At 45.0% G+C, this 18,439-nt stretch overlaps 1 protein-coding gene across 2 annotated transcripts in view; it reads left to right on the plus strand.

The window, feature by feature from the left end:
* The window catches only part of SDHA (succinate dehydrogenase complex flavoprotein subunit A), a 29,741-nt gene extending 18,079 nt beyond the window's left edge, over positions 1-11,662 (plus strand). For both annotated transcript variants that reach the window (XM_026506614.4, XM_026506615.4), the window contains exons 11-15: positions 1,239-1,357; positions 7,124-7,235; positions 7,446-7,576; positions 9,887-10,000; positions 11,320-11,662. In XM_026506614.4, coding sequence (XP_026362399.1) covers positions 1,239-1,357; positions 7,124-7,235; positions 7,446-7,576; positions 9,887-10,000; positions 11,320-11,406 — 563 coding nt within the window. In that variant the 3' untranslated portion in view covers positions 11,407-11,662. The remainder of the gene's footprint in view (positions 1-1,238; positions 1,358-7,123; positions 7,236-7,445; positions 7,577-9,886; positions 10,001-11,319) is intronic.
* Positions 11,663-18,439: the final 6,777 nt, after the last annotated feature.

The raw sequence follows: 18,439 nt of genomic DNA on the forward strand, positions 1-18,439 counted from the left end.
TATTAGGTTGTATGATCCGGGCTCAAGAGGTTACATACATCTGATTTTATTTCTTTAACATAATGGAAGAGACAAAGCTAGGGAATAAGATGGCTCGCCATTCTAATCATGGTAGGCCTTATGCAACTCTGTTTGCAATGCACAAAACTACACCAAAAATGATACTGTACCTAATTATACTTTAACTTTTAAAAACAAAAAAAAGGAAGGAAAAGCATTGCTACGTCCTCCCAAACATGAATATTTTTAAACCTTCGGTACCCTAATTATGTATTGTATTCTGTACCTTAATTGTGATGGTTACAGGAACCCATACATACGTTGAAATTTGTAGAACTGTGCACCTGAAAAAAATAATTTTGGTAAATGATCAACTCTAAATTTTAATTTATTAATTTATTTTTAAGTAGACTCCACACCCAACATGGAGCCCAACTCGGGGCTTGAGCTCACAACCCTGAGATCAAGACCCGAGCTGAGACCCAAGAGTCAGGTGCTTAACCAACTGAGCCACCCAGGAGCCCCAAATGATCACTTTTTTAAAAAACATTACAAACAAAAGCAGAAGAAACTGCAGCTGGCCTGGAAGAGCTGGGGTGGGTCACATGAGAGACCGGTGCCCTCACTCCTTGCAGAGAGCTGCTGTGAGCAACCCTACTTTACCGGCAAACCTTTGTTTCCTCATTCCATACCCTCTGCCCATTATTACCCATTGAAGAGAATACATTTCAAAACATGTCATCTAAAAAAAAAAAAAAAAAACCTTAAAAATTTTTCAAAACATTTATCTTTTTAGGAAAGTCAGAAAAAGCGTATCTTGAAGTTTAGGTAAGCAGATGCATAGGTCCGAATCAGCAAGAGACTATTAAACATGCCTGGCCAGGCCCTCCCTCATCCCTGAATGAGGACCACCGTTGGTGGAGATGGGGCGTCTTGGCAGAATTGTTGGACACTGTTCACTATTGTGAAGATTCCAGTTTTCTCTTCAATAAAGTAGTAATGCAAGGTTTGTTTGCATAAATCTGATTTTTAAACTGGAACGGTTTCTGTTTTGTTCAGAGATTTCTTACTGGATAGCTACTCCTTGCCAGAAATTCTGTCTTCATGTTTACCCTTGGCCCCAAGTCGTCATGTGGTTCCTTAGGTACAGGGTGGTCCAGGTGGGTATCAGCTCAGGTTACGTGTACGTTTTCCAGACTCCACTAAATTCTAGCTTTTTGTCTGTGTGTTTCTTTAAGGAGATAAAGTTCCCCCAATTAAACCAAATGCTGGGGAAGAGTCTGTTATGAATCTTGACAAATTGAGATTTGCTGATGGAAGCATAAGAACATCAGAACTACGACTCAGCATGCAGAAGGTAAGCACCTGCACATGCTCTGGAGTGAGCAGACTGGTGCGTCCACAGCCCTGCGCCATGCTCAGGGTGAAAAGCAAAAGGACGCGTTCCTCACAGAAGGCTGGAGGTAGCAGCCCAGGGCAGAAACTGCAGTTCTCTCATACCCCCCAGGGTGCTTGCACATGGCCTGCCTCCTCAGACCCTCTCTGCCATCCTGTGTTTGTCAAAGCCTGAAGGGGGAGGGAGAGCGGAAGGGCCAAGAAGCTCAGTTCCCAGCTGGGAGCTTCCTTGTGGGTTTCCTGAAGCCCTGCACGTCTCATTGCCAAGAAATTAATCCCACGATGACACCCAGCCTCCAGCAGCTCTGGAGAAATGTCTTTAAACTGGGCCCATTGGAGCCCCTGAATAAAATCAGGAAGAGGGGAGCGTGGGTGGTGGGTGGAGATGGAAATCTGTGCACTGGTTGTTGTCAGGATATTTACCTTCTAGATCAGCATGTCTGATGGGATGTTCTCCGAGGGTGGGGACATGTATTCCACGTGTGGCTACTGCGTTGCATAGCACAGGATTAGATCAGTAAAAACAGTATGTGAGAAGCTAGGGATCCTTCAAATTCTTCAAGTACAGGGATTCTTGGTCCATGAATGAGTTCTCTGTGCAGTTGAAATCATTTTCAAGAATTTCCGTGTGGAGGCATATTCCGAAAAGAAGCCTCTTGCTTTTAGTCATATTCTGAGAGGGGTCCAGTGGCATTAACTCACCATCAAAAGAAAAAAGTTGCATTCTGCAGCTTTTATGAGACTGTGTGGTTCTGTGTTTGGGGAGATTGGGCTTCAGGGAGGCTTCCTGGAAAGGTAAGGCAATTAGCATGAGTGAAAGACAGAGGTATGTTTAAGAAAACCAGCGAAGTGGGGCCCCTCAGTGGCTCAGTCGTTAAGCGCCTGCCTTCGGCTCAGGTCATGATCCCAGGGTCCTGGGATCGAGCCCCGCATCAGGCTCCCTGCTCGGCGGGAAGCCTGCTTCTCCCTCTCCACTCCCCCTGCTGGTGTTCCTGCCCTCGCTGTGTCTCTGTCTGTCCAATAAATAAATAAAATCTTAAAAAAAAAAACAAAATAAAACCAGCCAAGAGGTACTGTGCAGGACTTTTACAGGTTATTGCTATCAGGAGTTGGAGGCCAGCTATGACAGATGGAATCATTGCACTGGATAGTAGGAACTTCTGTTTGGGTGTGAAAATGGTGAATCCATCAGGTATTTTGAAGTAGGAAGTCCTAGAGGCATTCCCACCAAATAAGGCATGTACAGATCTTTGACTTAGGGTGGGAAAGCTACAAATGTTGTAAGTCATAAATGTATCTGATACACCTCTAATTTACTGAACATCTGCTTAGCCAGCCTGAAATGTGCCAGAACACTCGTTAGCCAGCGGGAGGGAGAGTCATCTAATACAAAGCCTGTATTATAATGGGGTGTTGACTGCCTCATGTGATGTATTGACTACTGTACTGAAAGTGAAAAACAGCATGGTTGTGTGAGTGCAGATGGTGGTTGGCCCTTGGGATCGTGGGGCCGAGTGGGAGCGGCAGCCGCTGCCAGAGCCCAGTCACGGGAGTGTACCCTGCTGCCACCCCTCGCCTGGAAAAAGATGAAAATCCAAAATACCGTTTCTCGTAAGTCAAACCCTTACAGGTTAGGGACCATCTGAATTGTTCTCTGCTGTGTGCCAGGCAGTGTTCTAGATGCCCCAGTTGTCTGAACAAAATCCTGCCCTACTGGAATGCACATTTTTCTGCTGCTTTCCAGATGATACAGTAAGAGATAGGAAAGAAATGAGGTATGTATTGAAAAGGAGTAGACAAAAGTATCATTACTTACAGATACAATTAAAAATCTCAAGACTATAAGTAAAGAACTAGTAGAAAGAATGAAGTAAGATATCTGTTTAAAAGATTTATCAGTGGCTTTCCAGTCTGCCTGCAGTAATCCATTTGAAAATTATCTCATTCACAGTACAGCCAGAAAGTTTAAAATGTCTTAAGTAAACCTAACCCTAAATAGCATGAAAACTTGAGCACTGAAGAATGTAAAAGAATGTTTTAACTAACATTTACTAGATTCAAAGATCGTTTTTTCTGTTTGCTTGTCCTGAAAGGCCAGGACATTCGATGGTGTGCGTTACAATTTTAAAATTATGTGTCGTTCTGGGGGCACCTGAGGGGTTCAGTCACTGAAGCATCTGACTTCGGCTCAGGTCACGATCTTAGGGATCTAGCCCTGCGGCGGGGAGTCTGTTTCTTCCTCACCCTTGCTCATCTTTCTCTGTCTTTCAAGTAAATAATATCTTTAAAAATAAAATAAAAATAAAATCATGTATCATTCTAAAGACATAGATGAGATGTCTGTTAAATAGAACTAAATCAACAAGCAGTGTTAGTCTTTGGTAGAGATCAGTGGCACACTCTGTGATTGAGCATGGGACAAGGGGTTTTTCAAGAGCGGTGAAAGGTCATTTAGTAAGTGATAGGAAACAAAGGTAGGTCCTAAAATAAATGTCAGGTTTATTTCATGTCACATTTCTTCAGAGCATAAACAATAAAGCCATACAGGAATTTGATACATGAGGGTTTTTACAAGATGAACCAGAAGGCAGGCAGGGATGGTTCCCAGGCCTCTCACTTCTTTTTCTTCATGACCATCCACCCCGTGCACACTGCTGACCACCTCATAATCTCAGCACTTCTCAGTTGGTGTCACCAAAGGGCCATCTGCTCGCTCCTAGAACGTTTACCACCAGATCTCAAGAGTGGGGCAAGACCATAGGAGCTGGTGTCTTCTTGGGAATTCAAAGGTGGAGCCCTTCTGCCCTTTCTGCCACCAATTAGTACATCACGCCTCAGAAGTAAGTCCGCTTGGAATCACAGATCCTGGCCGAGTTCCACGAACTGCCTGCCTTAAATGTAAAACGTTCGACTTTAACTAATGTATGTGGATTTAAGACACATACTTAATGGGAACAAAGAAATATTTTTTAAAAGCTTTAATCAAAACTGCATTTTAACATCAATTTCTGATAGAACTCTGAGCAAGGCAGGTATAGAGGGAACATACCTCAGTGTAATAAAGGCCGCATTTGACAAGTCCACAGCTAATGTCATACTCGGTGTTGGAAAGCTGAAAGCTTTTTTCATCACAGGAGAGGGATGTTCACTCTCACCACTTTGTTCAGCACAGCACTGGAAGTCCTGGCTAGAGCAGTCAGGCAGGAAAGAGAAATAAAGGCATCCAGAATGGAAAGGAAAAAGTAAAAGTCACTATTTACAGATTTATCAGATCACATATGACACAGACTCCACCAAAAAACTTAGAACTAGTAAGTGAATTCAGTAAAGTTGACAGATAAAAAATCAATACATAAAAATCTGCTTCTGTTATACAGATAACGCTCTGAAAGAGAAATTAAGAAAATAATTCCGTTTACAGTTGCATCAAATAGAATAAATACCCAGGAATAAGTTTAACCAAGGGGAAGAAAACTGTACAGTGAAAATTGTAAAACATTAATGAATAAGGTTGAAGACATAAATAAGTGGAAAGATACTCCGTGCTCATGGGTTAGAAGAATTAATATTATTAAAATCTCCATATTTCTCAAAGCAGTCCACAGACTCAGTGCAATCTTCATTAGAATTCCAGTGGCATTTTTTACAGAAATAGAACAAACAATCCTAAAATTTGTATGGAACCACAAAAGACACTGAATAGCCAAAGCAATCCTGAGAGAAAAATAAAGCTGCAGGCATATCTCTTTCCCTGATTTCAAACTGTATTACAAAGGAATAGTAATCAAAACAGTAAGGTATTGGCCTAAAAACAGACCTGTAGATCAGTGGAGTAGAATTAAGTTCATAAATAAACCCGTGTATATATGGCTAATTAATTTACAACAAAAGAGCCAAAAATGCACAACGGGAAAAGTGTACAACGTACACAAAAACTGACTCGAAGTGGATTAAAGACTGTAAGACCCAAGACCATAGAACTCCTAGAAGAAAACGCAGACAGTGAGCACCTTCATAGCAGTCGTGGCGGTGAGTTTTTGGGTTTGATATCAAGAGCAGAGGCAACAAAAGTAAAAAATAAACTGTTGGGACCACAGCAAACTTTAAAAGCTTCTGCACAGCAAAGGAAACCAACAAAATGAAAAGGCAGCCTATAGCAGGGGAGGAAATACTTGCAAGTCCTGTATCTCATAAGGGACTAATATCCCAGAATATATAAAGAACTACAACTCAGTAGCATAAAAATAGACAATCTGACTAAGAAGTGGACAGGATTTGAACAGACATTTTTCCAAAGAACACATTACAGATGGCAAAGAGACGTGTGAAGAGATGTTCAGCATCACCTGTCATCAGGGAAATGCTAATCAGAACCACATGAGATGCCACTTCACACCTATCAGAAATGGTTAGTATCAAAAAGACAAGGAACATGAATGTTGGCGAGGATTCGCAGAAAGGGGAGCCCTCATGCGCCGTTGGTGGGAATGCAAGCTGGTACAGCCACCATGGAAAACAGTATGGAGGTTCCCCCCAAAATTAAAAATAGAACTACTGTATGATCCAGCAATTCCACCTCTGTGTATTTATCCAAAGGAAATGAAAACACTAGTTCCAAAAGATGTCTATATCCCACATCTGTTTTGGTATTATTTACGGTAGCCAAGATATGAAAATAACCTAGATGTTTATTGGTGGATGAATGGATAATGAAGATGTGTGTATATGTTCTGTATACTTTGTATGTGGTGTATATTTTATATATGTATAAATATATACATATGTATTATTGAGGCATAAGAATGAAATGTTGCCATTTGTGACAACATGGGTGGACCTAAAGGGCATTATGCTCAGTGAAGTAAGTCAAATACCTTATGATCCCACTTATATGTAAAATCTTAAAAAACAGGAAATTGAGCTCATAGATACAGAGAACAGATTGATGGTTGCCAGAGATGGGGAGTGGGTGAAAGGAGACAAAGGTGTAAGTTTCCAATTAAAAATAAGTCAGTCCTGAGGCTTGTAATGTATAGCATGGCAATTACAGCTAGTCACACTTCATTACATATTTGAAAGTTGCTAAGAGTAGATCTTAAAAGTTCTCTTGAACAAACTTCATTTTAAAACTCAGAGTAGGGCACCTGGGTGGCTCAGTCAGTTGAGCGTTTGCCTTCAGCTCAGTTTATGATCCTGGGATTGAGTCCCATGTCAGGTTCCCTGCTTGTCAGGGAGTCTGGTACTCCCTCTGGCCCTCTGCCCCGCTAGTGGGCATCTCCCCCCCCCCCACCGCCCTCCCCAAAATAAAATCTTTTACAAAAAAATAAATAAAATTCAGAGTAATGGGTACCTGTCTGGCTCAGCCAGTAGAACGCATGACTCTTGATCTTAGGGTTGTGAGTCCAAGCCCCGCATTGGGCATAGAGCTTACTTATAGAAAGAGAATTCAGAGTCATAGATTCAGTCTGAATATCATAGTTTTTAAATTGGATTGACATAAATATTTTATAAAAAGTGAAATCCAGGGGTATCTGGCTGGCTCTGTCGGTGGAGCGTGCGACTCTTGATCTTAGGGTTGTGAGTTTGAGCCCCACGTTAGGTGTAGAGATTACTTAAAATCTTAAAAAATAAAAGTGAAATACGTAAGAAAAAATCTAAAGGGTTTACCAGTTTTAGGCATGGACTCTTCATACGAATGAAGATTTACAAATGATATTTTGTGTTACAGTCGATGCAAAGTCATGCCGCAGTGTTTCGTGTGGGAAGTGTGTTACAGGAAGGATGTGAGAAAATCAGCCAGCTCTATGGAGACCTAAAACATCTGAAGACGTTTGACCGAGGTGAGCAGTTCCATGGGCCCCTGCGTGCAGTTGGGGTGCTGGGTATTTGCAGGGCTGCAGGACGGCTGCCTCAGAGCCCTGTCTGTCCCACTTAGTGCTGACTTAACCCCGTCCTTGCTGTCAGTGTGGACACTGGCAAGCCCACCGCTACAGCCTGGAGGACCCATCTGACTGGATCGTGCCTCTCATGGGTGCCTTTTGTGTCCCCAGGAATGGTCTGGAACACCGACCTGGTGGAGACCCTGGAGCTGCAGAACCTGATGCTCTGTGCACTTCAGACCATTTATGGAGCAGAGGCCCGGAAGGAGTCTCGTGGTGCTCATGCCAGGGAAGATTACAAGGTGCGTCTTCACAACACATCCCGTGTGTACGTCATGTTTTCTGTCCACTGGCATTGCTCAGTCCCTAACCCTGCACATTCTGTACATTTCACTCCATTTTCCCAAAAGTAAATTGAAAAAAATGCTTTTTTTCCCCAGTTAATCTTCATACTTTAGTATCACTGTGTTATGACCAGCATGACCTTTTTCGCCTCAGATCGGCATCTGCTGCTGCCAACGGCAGCATCTCTAAGCAAAACACACCTGATTTTTACTAGGTTAGAGATAAGTATCCAGTCTGAGTACTGTTGCCAGAAGTGCTAAGATGATGAGTAAATTAATGAGACCTGACCTCATCTTGGTCTGATTTTTTTTTTTTTTTTTTTTTTTTTAAGATTTTACATGAGAGAGAGAGCACAGGAGCAGGGGGCAGGGTGGTGGTGAGGGGAAGAGCAGAGGGAGAGGGAGAAGCAGGCTCTCCACTGAGCAGAGAGCTGGACACGGGGCTCCATCCCAGGACCCTGGGAGCATGACCTGAGCCGAAGGCAGACGCGTCACCGACTGAGCCCCCCAGGAGCCCCTAAATGACCTGATTTTTACGCAGAGTACAGTTCAGATTCTTCCAGAACAGAGTACGCAGCATAGTGACAGGAAAACATTGAGGAAATGGGCACTTGAGGGCAAACACAAGTTCAGGATGGAACATCAGCCCTGCCTGAGCCACTTTCCAGACAGATAGGCTTTGGTCCAGGACAGTGTGGTGTTGCTGGTAGCAGCCTCACCAGTTAGCTGGACGTGGGCGAACGGGGAAATTGGCTACAGCAAGAGGATTAGATTCTGATTTACTGTGAAATTTTATTAATTTACCCTCCACCAACTGGAGCTGGATTAGATTAAGATTGATTAAGTGCATTGGTCCCCCGTACTGAGGACTAGAAGCTTCTCCAGACTGGGTTGGTTGGCAGTTTGTGTGGCTGAGGTGAACGAGTTTTCATTGGGTCACAGCCGGTGGGCAGGCGGAAGCTGCTTCCGTAGGAGAGCTCACCCCTCGGGATGTGTATAGAAATAAGGGAAGGTGCTACAGCCCCGCCTGCTTCCAGTGAGAGGCCTTCCTCTGCCCACCTCCACGCTCGCCTCACTCCGCAGAAACAGAGCCAAGTGTTTGAATCTTTTCGTTTGTATTTTATTTTTATTCATTTATTTTTATAGAAAGCATCCCTTTTTTGTACACATTTGTGTTATTTTTTTTCTTTCTTTTTTTCTTTTTTATTTAAACTTTAGGTAGTTGGCATACAGTGGAATATTGGTTTCTGGAATAGAAGTCAGTGATTCATCACGTTACATACAACACCCAGTGCTCATCACAGCAAGTGTCCTCCTTAATACCCATCACCCACCTAGCCCATCCCCCCACTCACCTCCCTCTGTCAGCCCTCAGTTTGTTGTTTTAAAATTTTATTTTTAAGTAATCTTTACCCCCAACATGGGGCTGAAACTCACAACCGCGTGCTCCACTGACTGAGCCAGCCAGGTGCCCCTGGTTTTTATTTTAAGTGGCTCTTGTATGTCTTACCCATTAACATGTGTAGGATACCCCTTAATAGTATTCAGCTTCTTTTTAAGAGTTTTTGAACAAAATTCTAATATAATTGCTAAAATTGAAACCTTTACATGAAAAAAGCTGAAAGAAGAAATCAGTCTCCCAGAATATGAGCAAAAAGACAAAGTATTTGATGAACTTTTAAGTGCATGAAAGATCAGGCTCATTTCTGCAGCCCCACACCCGGTAGGTGTAGAAGTGGCGCTCTGGGCCACAGTGTTGCTGCAGGCCCACTGCCTAGCTCAGTGGCCTTGCTGGGTCCTGCCGTGTCGGGACGTGTGCTGTGAGGCACTGGAATGAAGGAACGGCCTGCCCGCGAGCCCCAGGTTGGACGGGCACTCCGGAGGACTGACTGCTGGCAAATGTATCACATGTCATCTCTCCATCCCGCCTGCATTTGGGACTTAATTGCACTGTGTTTCATACTGTGTGTTCTTTTAGATCAGATAAACACAAAATGGTTTTTCATTAGGAATTATAGAAGGGAAGGGAGATGGGTTGAAAAATGGACTAGGAATGTCCCAGCTCTCTGTAAACAAGGTCTGCTTGGGACAGTGGGTACCTCTTTGTGGAGTGGGATCTAGAGGGATTCATAGCAGACTAGTTTCTCGTGTATCATTTTAATGAGTTTGCCATGTTTTCCAGTTATATTGCCCTGCTAGAGAAATAAGAAATTTGGAGCGTAGTGTTAATGGCATTTTCTGAAATAAACTTACTTTCTCTGGCCTCAGGAGCGGATTGACGAGTATGATTACTCCAAGCCCATTCAGGGGCAGCAGAAGAAGCCATTTGAGGAGCACTGGAGGAAGCACACCCTTTCCTATGTTGATGTCAAGACTGGGAAGGTATGTGGGGAGCGTGTTCTGCTCACGTATGCACTGATAAATATGCTGTCCCGTACGTTCTGGAGTTCAGCATATGATGTGCTGGGAGAAGCAACATGGATTTAAGTTGACTGTTGCCAGATTCGAGACACCACTGAAAAGGACACTCAGGCTTCTGCCTGGAAACAGAATCCATTGTGGGTGGGTGGTTTAGGGGCTGGCCTTACACAGCTTTCACACCCGGCAGGGAGTGAGCACCCAAGCCTTGGTGGCAGGGGAGGGGACAGTGGTTCTGGAGCCCATTGAGAGCGAGCGAGATCGGGGGTAGGGATGGGACAGGAAAACACTCCGTTTTTCCCAGTGGCTGGACCACCTGGAAGCAGCCTCAGGGAACCCTGGGGTGTGCTCTGCAGCCCATCGCATAGGCCCGGGCACAGAGCAAACAGGGGAGGGGTGAGGTGGGCAGAGTCCTAGGAGCAGCCAGCATAGATTGAAGTAGAGGCTCCCAGTTTTACTCCACCAAAGTATACTTCGCCCATCTGGCGTTTCTGCTGGGCGTTAGGAATCAGAAGTAAGACAGAAAGCGTTTACCCTTAAGCTTTTCAGGTTTATTGTAAGGGGTAGTCTTAATCACCTGTGTGTGTCTACAGAAATGATGTCGTGCTCTCTTGCCGTCACTTAATACAGAGAGCCTAGTGTGTCTGCTGTTGAGGCGGGCAGTAACTTTCATGATTCTGCATGAAGGCCGTTTTCTGACCATGTATAGAAGGAAATCAGACTCTACCAATCAGAGTTGGTACAGTCCCATTTTTAGTAATGTTCAAGGCTTTTTACAATTAGAAATACCTGCTCATTTTAGAAAGTACAAAACTAAAGAGTGCATGTTTGTAAGCTCACCAGAGGTAGCCTCATTATCATTCTGAAATGCTGCTTTCAGGGTTTGCATGTAGGTGCACACACTTTTCCTTATGTGTATGTAGATAAATACAAGTAGAAAAACTTTGTAAATGCGTAGTTTAAACGTAATTACAGAACGACAGTGTGTGTGGGTTTCACTTCTTGAGCATTCGTGTGAAGCATCAGTTTGATACATTGTTACTTTAATGGCTGCGTTTCGTTGTATGGATTTACCGTAATGTACGTGGCAGGTGCCCTGTCGTGCCTTTAGATCATTTTTGAGTTTGATACTGAAAAATACTCCAGTGTGTACTTGTGTTTTTAAGTTCCTGAAATATGTCTGTAAATAACTTTTATAGCTAATTTTTCAAAAAAGCACAAGAGAAATGCTATTTGTATGTTTTTCTACAAATTTTGTTTTACTGTCAATTCTTCTTTTTAAGGTTTCATTGGAATACAGACCAGTGATCGACAAAACTTTAAATGAGGCTGACTGTGCCACAGTCCCTCCAGCCATTCGCTCCTACTGATGAGACCAGAGTTGACCAGCTTTTGTAATTATGTATAATAGCTCATGCGTGTGTTCATATCATAATTATCCTTTTAAAATCCTGGACTCAAGTGAACAAGGAGTGCCGTTTGAACAGAGATCATCTACCCGGTGGCCAGAAGCTTGCCAGCAATGAACAGCCAGGAAGTGTGAATGAAGCTTACCTTTATCCTTTGCTTCATTCTTGTGAAATAGTCAAACTGGGCATGATTCTTAAATAAAGCATAAATTACAAACTTCTATTTCCCAGTCCTTTTAAGAGCTTCTACTGTTTGATTTGAGGCATGTTTGTTGACCTAAAATACAGAAATCCAGAAATTTTGTTGTATAAAGTAAAAATGAATTTTGGTGTTGACAGCACATGAAGAAAACAGACATTTCCTCTTTGTTCTTAGTAAGCAAATGGTTTAATATGTGAACATGTGTCCTAAAGTATTTAAATAGCCAGATATTAAAGGAAACAGATGAGGTGTAAATGGGTTTCTTCCTTCCCCGCTTGCTTTCAGGTGCTGCTTGGGGTCCGTTTCCTACTTTGTGCTTGTCTCAGGGCTGGCTTCTATGGGATCCAGTCGACAGGGTCATTGATTTTACGGTTTCTCAATTTTAGGGATTATCTGGTAAATATGTAAAACATTTACATGTTTTCGGAGTCCACTGTATTCAGAGCTAACCTTGATTGTCCCTGCATCCTCTTCCCTCTATCCCCCAAAGCAACCACTCTGGTTACCTTCCTAGTGAGTGTTTTAAGAGAAGAAGAAAGCAAATCTGTATTTGCAGAATTGCACACACCTTGTCTGCATACCCGAAGGTCATTCCTTACCATCAGTGAGCCTGCCTCCTTTTGGCTGCGTGAATGTCCCTTACCCCCAGTGGTGGACGTTTGTGTTCTTTCCAGTATTACAAATGCCACAATGAGTAACTTCGTGTGTGAAGTCCTCTCCTTTGAGCTGGAGTCCTCGAAGTAGAATTGCTGGGTTCAAGGGTAAATGCACATGTCTATCTTTTAGATGTTCCCAAATTTTCTTCCCCAAATCTCTGTGATGGAGGAGAGTCCCTATTTCCCACAGCTTTGCAAAAGAAAGTATGATGGCAAGTGTTTGGATGTTTGCCAATCATAGAATGAGAAATTTTATCTTAGTATAGCGTTTTTCTTTTTCTTTCTTTCCTTGGTGGGGGTTAGCATTTTTAACAGTTCTTTTGAGGTATGATTGGCAGAAGTTAATAAACATCTTCACCAGCCCAGGTTTCTTCTTGCCCCTTTGTAGTCTCCCCCTCTTATCCCCAACAGTGCACAGGGAACCATGATCTACTTTCCATCATTAGAGATGACTGGCGTGCTCCAGAACTACATATAAATGGAACCATACGGCATACACTATTTTTATTTGGTTTCTCTTACTCAGCATGATGATTCGTGGTTCATTCACGTTGCTGCACAAGCAAGGGGACGGGTGTGTTTCAAGGCTTGAGGGCTGCATCCAAGTGTCAGCTCCTGGCCCTGCTCCCTGCCACACTTCTACCACAAGAGAAAGACCCCCAGGCAGAGCTGCAGATGCTTGGGGCAAGGTCTGGTCAGTGCTGGGGAAGTTCTGGGCCACAGAGCATCGAGTGTCTGCAACCCAGCTGCAAATCCAACGGACTGTCACAGGGGAAAGTGTCGTTTCAGGTGCATTAGAGCACAGAACTTCCGGGGCGCCCGGGTGGCACAGCGATTGAGCGTCTGCCTTCGGCTCAGGGCGTGATCCCGGCGTTATGGGATCGAGCCCCACATCAGGCTCCTCCGCTCTGAGCCTGCTTCTTCCTCTCCCACTCCCCCTGCTTGTGTTCCCTCTCTCTCTGGCTGTCTCTCTCTCTGTCGAATAAATAAATAAAATATTTAAAAAAATAACATAGAACTTTCGAGTTTACAGCTTCAGTGAACTTTAAGGATAAATGGAACCACTAAGAAACCCCATGCTTCATCGGCAATCTTACTGTTGGTAGGAATATTGGATTTCATACTTTGAAATTATATAGTATTAAATTAGTTAAAGCTACTAACTATGTTATTGCTAAAACATTTTTTTTCTGAGAAAGAGAAATAGAGGTAACCCTGTAGTACTAAATTTGGAATAGAAATGTAAGTTCTTTTGGGTTTTTTTTAATTATTTCTTGAAGATTTTATTTATTTGAGAAAAAGAGATCACAAGTGGAGGGAGGGAGGGGCATAGGGAGAAGGAGAAGCAGACTCCCCACCAAGCAGGGGCTTGACCCCAGGACCCTGAGGTCATGACCTGAGCCAAGGCAGATGCCCAACCGACCAAGCCACCCCGGCACCCCTTCTTTGTTCTTTATTTTTTTAAGATTTTGTTCGTTTGACAGCACCAGCAGGGGGAGTGGAGAGGGAGAAGCAGACTCACCACCGCTGAGCTGGGAGCCTGACTCAGGGCTCCATCCCAGGACCCTGAGATCATGACCTGAGCCGAAGGCAGATGCTTAGCCACACTTAACCGACTGAGCCACCCAGGCAACCCTTTTCTTTCTTTAAAAAAAAAAAAAAAAAAAACACATTTTCCAGCTCTGTCCCAATAGCAGTGGGCTCTAACATTGTGGTGTCTGCTTACCACTCCCCTCTCTCCCCCACCCAGAGCCATGGATTGACTATATTAAAAACATTAGTATGTTAATTTATAATGATAGTTTAAAAACTCAGCCAACACTGAACAGACAAAAACATATAATCGTTCTTGGAAGTAACGAGGGCACTACTAATACTGAAAATGGGCAATTAAAGGAAAATAATGAAACGGTTATCCTGCCTTTTATCCACAAATTGCCATTCAGGATAACCTGGTTGATTGGGGAAAGTATTTTACAGAGGAATCCCTTCAGATAAATGAGTAAGGAGTGATAGAATTTAAAGACCCTGTTTTTGCTGTCCCTAATGTTCTGGAACTTGCACGTGGATCAGAGTCACCTGGAGGGATTGTTGAATAATTCTGGACCCCACCCAGGGCTTCTGGTTCAGTAGGTCCTGGGGTTGGTCCTGAGAATCTGCTTTTGTAGTATGTTCAGGGACCACACTTTGAAAACCACCTGCATGGGGCGATGTGGTTCAGTAAACATGAAGGAGGTGATTTTCAGGAGAAAATAACAGGTGGAAAGATGACTGACAACCTTAGACCTCCATCCCAACCAGCAGATGAAACAAGGTGTGGCCAAAGAATTTTGCAGAAGTAGAAGTATAAATGCGGGCATCTAAGCATCATTTAAGTGTTAGGACAATGAATGAAAAGCTGGCAAAGGCATGTACATGAAGTGTGATAAGATGACAGAAGGGCTGACTGGTTTCAAACAAGGAACTGAGGGCAGTGGCTTCCTTATGTCTGCTACTTCTCAACTAAAAACCAACCTGCTGGCCATTTCATGAACATTCTGAAACCAAGAAATCCACTGGGGAGTAGGTGGTCTGGAATTGCAAGTTTCTATGGGACAGAATATTTCATATTTATGTTTTCTACAATGTGCATGCAAGGTTTCTAAGAGAACCCACATGTTATGGGGAATTGACCAGAGAAATTTTTTTAAATGTGCACCAAAGTAAAAAACTAGGATACTGACCAGAGAGATGTGGATAATCTCTAATATGGATCAAAAGAAGCAAGAAAGATACAGCACAATACTCTAATTATAGCATTGGCCACAACCACATAGCTATTTAAGTTCACTAAAATTACATAAAATTGACATTCCCCAGTCACCTTGATCCATTTCAAGTGCTCAGTAGCTCCATGTGAGTGGCTCCCATCTGGACAGCAGAGCAATTCCATCATTGCAGAAAGTTTGGTTGGCCAACACCAATATAGACATTTGCTAGTATCTTAGATTAAACAGCACATGTGATAAGTTGACCACTACTTAGTAGGAGACCCGAGTTAAATAAAAAGTGGTATCTCATTCTCATTCATACTGAATTCTGACAAGAACGTTGGTTGGAAAGGAGGACTAGGCCTGGGCACAGTTGGTTCTGTCTCCTAGAATTCTGTGCCAGAGTCTGGAAAAGGGAAAATGACAGGGAAGCTTTCTAGCGTGTAAATGTCACAGTGCAAGCCATTGGTGGTCCTGATGAGAAAATAGGGCGCAAATAATCCAAGTGCCTTCAGAGGGAAAGCTGTTAGTGTGGATACATACGAAATGTGTGTGTGTCTGTGTGTGTGTGTCTGTGTGTGTGTGTGTGTGTGTCTGTGTGTGTGCGCACACAAAAAAGAATGGACACGTAACTTACTTGGTCATCCATTTGTTTAACATTTATTGAGGGTTTATTATATTCCAAAGACATAAGATGAACAAGAGGGTGGGCTGTGAAGTGTTAGGAATGCTAGTACCCCAGAAAGAGCCAATGTTTAGAAAAATTCTAAGGATAATAAAAGGCATTTTCCATGGCCCAACATCAGTCACATTATGTGCTAACATTATGGGAGGAAGAGAGCAGTGTTGTCTTTCAGTTTATTTCTCTATTCTATCCAGAAGCACTATATCTACTTGGAAAGCTTAGAACAGACCTGGTTAGGAGGGAATTGAATCCCAAGATAGGCGAGGGGATAGTGGCAAGTACATTAATACTTTAAGTGATGAGTCAGAACTAGGCAGGGGATGGTCTGCCTTTCTGCTGGCAAGGAGGTGGTTTCCCCTGTGGCTGCACATCTTTGTAACCAGGCGACAGGACTCCAGGCAACACCCTCCCCCTCATGCCAGGAGTCCCAGACTTACAGTATGGCACAGGTGCTGTGACCTACCTGCTGTGTTCTATCCAGATTCCTGGAGCCAAAGCTCATTGGAAATGAGGGCTGAGGTGAAGGGAGGGACTGCCCCAGGCCAGTGTTTCTGATGAAGCCTTCCAGACTGGTGTACATTCGTGGATATACATGCGGGGGGGGGGGGCAAGATTTTCTTTAAACCTTCATTTCCTAGTAATTAATGTCCCTTTTAAGAGTCAGGCTTAGGGGCGCCTGGGTGGCGCAGTCGTTAAGTGTCTGCCTTCGGCTCAGGGCGTGACCCCGGAGTTCAGGGATCGAGCCCCACCCACACCAGGCTTCTCCGCTAGGAGCCTGCTTCCTCCTCTCCCACTCCCCCTGCTTGTGTTCCCTTTCTTGCTGGCTGTCTCTCTGTCAAATAAATAAATAAAATCTTAAAAAAAAAATAAGAGTCAGCCTTAAGGGAAGGAAAGTACAGGTAGGCCTGGGCTCGAGTCTCCCCCTTGCTGGTCTGACCTCAGGTGGGCCCCCGGTTTCTCATCAGGAAGATGTGGACTTTGCAGCTGGCCATGAGGAGCTGGCTTGAGGACTACACAAAGTCACTGAGACATAAGGGTGGGGTGTGCCTCCTTGAGAGTGTTGTAGGAAAGACGGTGTTAGGGTTCAAAGCCCACGGCCAAGAAAGAATTCTCCACAACGTCTTTGGTGCAAAATGGAGGTTTATTAAAGCACGGGGACAGGACCTGTGGGCAGAAAGAGTTGCTGCCCCCAGGTTATGAGGGTGGCTGATTATATACTATGGGGTTGGGGGAGGTAAGAAAAAAGGGAGGTTTCAAAAGAACTTTTTTTAAAATAATTTTTTATTATGTTATGTTAGTCACCATACAGCACATCCCTAGTTTTTGATGCAGTGTTCCATGACTCATTTTTTTGTGTATAACACCCAGTGCATCATGCAATGCGTGCCCTCCTTAATACCCATCACCGCCTAGCCCAGTGCCCCACCCCCCTCCCCTCTGAAGCCCTCAGTTTGTTTCCCAGAGTCCACAGACTCTCCTGGTTCATTCCCCCTTCAGATTACCCCCCCTTCATTCTTCCCTTCCTTCTCCTAAGGATCTTCCTACTTCTCATCATCAAAGGAACTTTCATATGTTAAAGAGGACCTACAAGATCCTGGAGGCCTTGCCTTTGTCAAGGTTACCTTTCCCTCTAGCAAGGTTTTAACACGGGAATAGTTGGGAGATTCCTGAAGAATGTCACACATGTGCCCCCCAGGAGTGGGGGGAGAGGGGGGTGTCAGCTTATGCTTTGTCTTCAGCCAGCCTTCTGCTCCCTCGCACCCCGGAAGGCAGCGTGGACTGCTTCTGGGCCCCCCGAAGATGGTGTGGGCTGTGGCCATCCCAGTGGGACACCGGCCAGAGAGGGAGCCCAGGGCCTGCTGCCATCGCTGTGACGTGTCTTGAAGTTTCGCTGCAAATTGTGTCGCAAAACCTTAGCTATTGATATTGTGGAGTTAGAGCAGAAGAGGAGCCAGAGACGGAGACAGACTAAAGATGGACTTCAGAAGCCACAGATCACAGAGCTGTGGAAAGTTCTAGAAAAGACTGCTCAGCAACTACTTTGTGAGGAGAACCTTAGAAACCATCCGAGTCCCCTAAGGCTGGAAGGCCTCGCCGGGCCGAAGAGGTTTGCTGCGGAGCGCTGCAGGTGAAGCCGCCGCGCGGAAGACCCGCGTCTCCCTGAGGCACCGGGCGCTGCCCGCAGGCAGGTCTCTCGGGCCCAGAGCCAGGAAACCCGGTGCGCGCGGCCGCCGGCCGGGGGTGTGGCCGCACCCGCGTCCTGGGGCGGGGGTGGTCTCCAGGGGGTGGGCCCGGCCCTGCGGTCCGCAGGACCCACCGCCCTGAAGCTGGCAGGGACTCCCCAGCGGGCGGGGCCGCCGGAGAGGGGCAGCTGACACCACGCGACGACGCACGGGGAGACCCAAACACTCGGAAAAGCGTGTTCTTCCCTTCGGTCACACTCGATTCCAGCACTTTTTGGTGCGAGGGGAGCCCCTTCCGCGCGCCCTGTCCTCTGCCCCGCGGCTGAGCGCCCTCCGCACACGGTGCGCGAGTGCGCGAGTGCGCGAGTGCGCGAGTCCGGAGAACGCCGCGCGCACCCGCACAGCCCCGGCCCGGCCGTCGCCTAGCAACGGGGCCGCGAGGGGCTCGGCAGCACTGGGCCCGCCCCCGGGGCTGCCCCTGGGGTGACACCGCCTTCCTGTGCCCCCGGAAGTGGCGT

The sequence above is a fragment of the Ursus arctos genome, unplaced genomic scaffold (genome assembly GCF_023065955.2).
Source record: "Ursus arctos isolate Adak ecotype North America unplaced genomic scaffold, UrsArc2.0 scaffold_15, whole genome shotgun sequence".
In the NCBI taxonomy this organism is placed as follows: Eukaryota; Metazoa; Chordata; class Mammalia; order Carnivora; family Ursidae; genus Ursus; species Ursus arctos.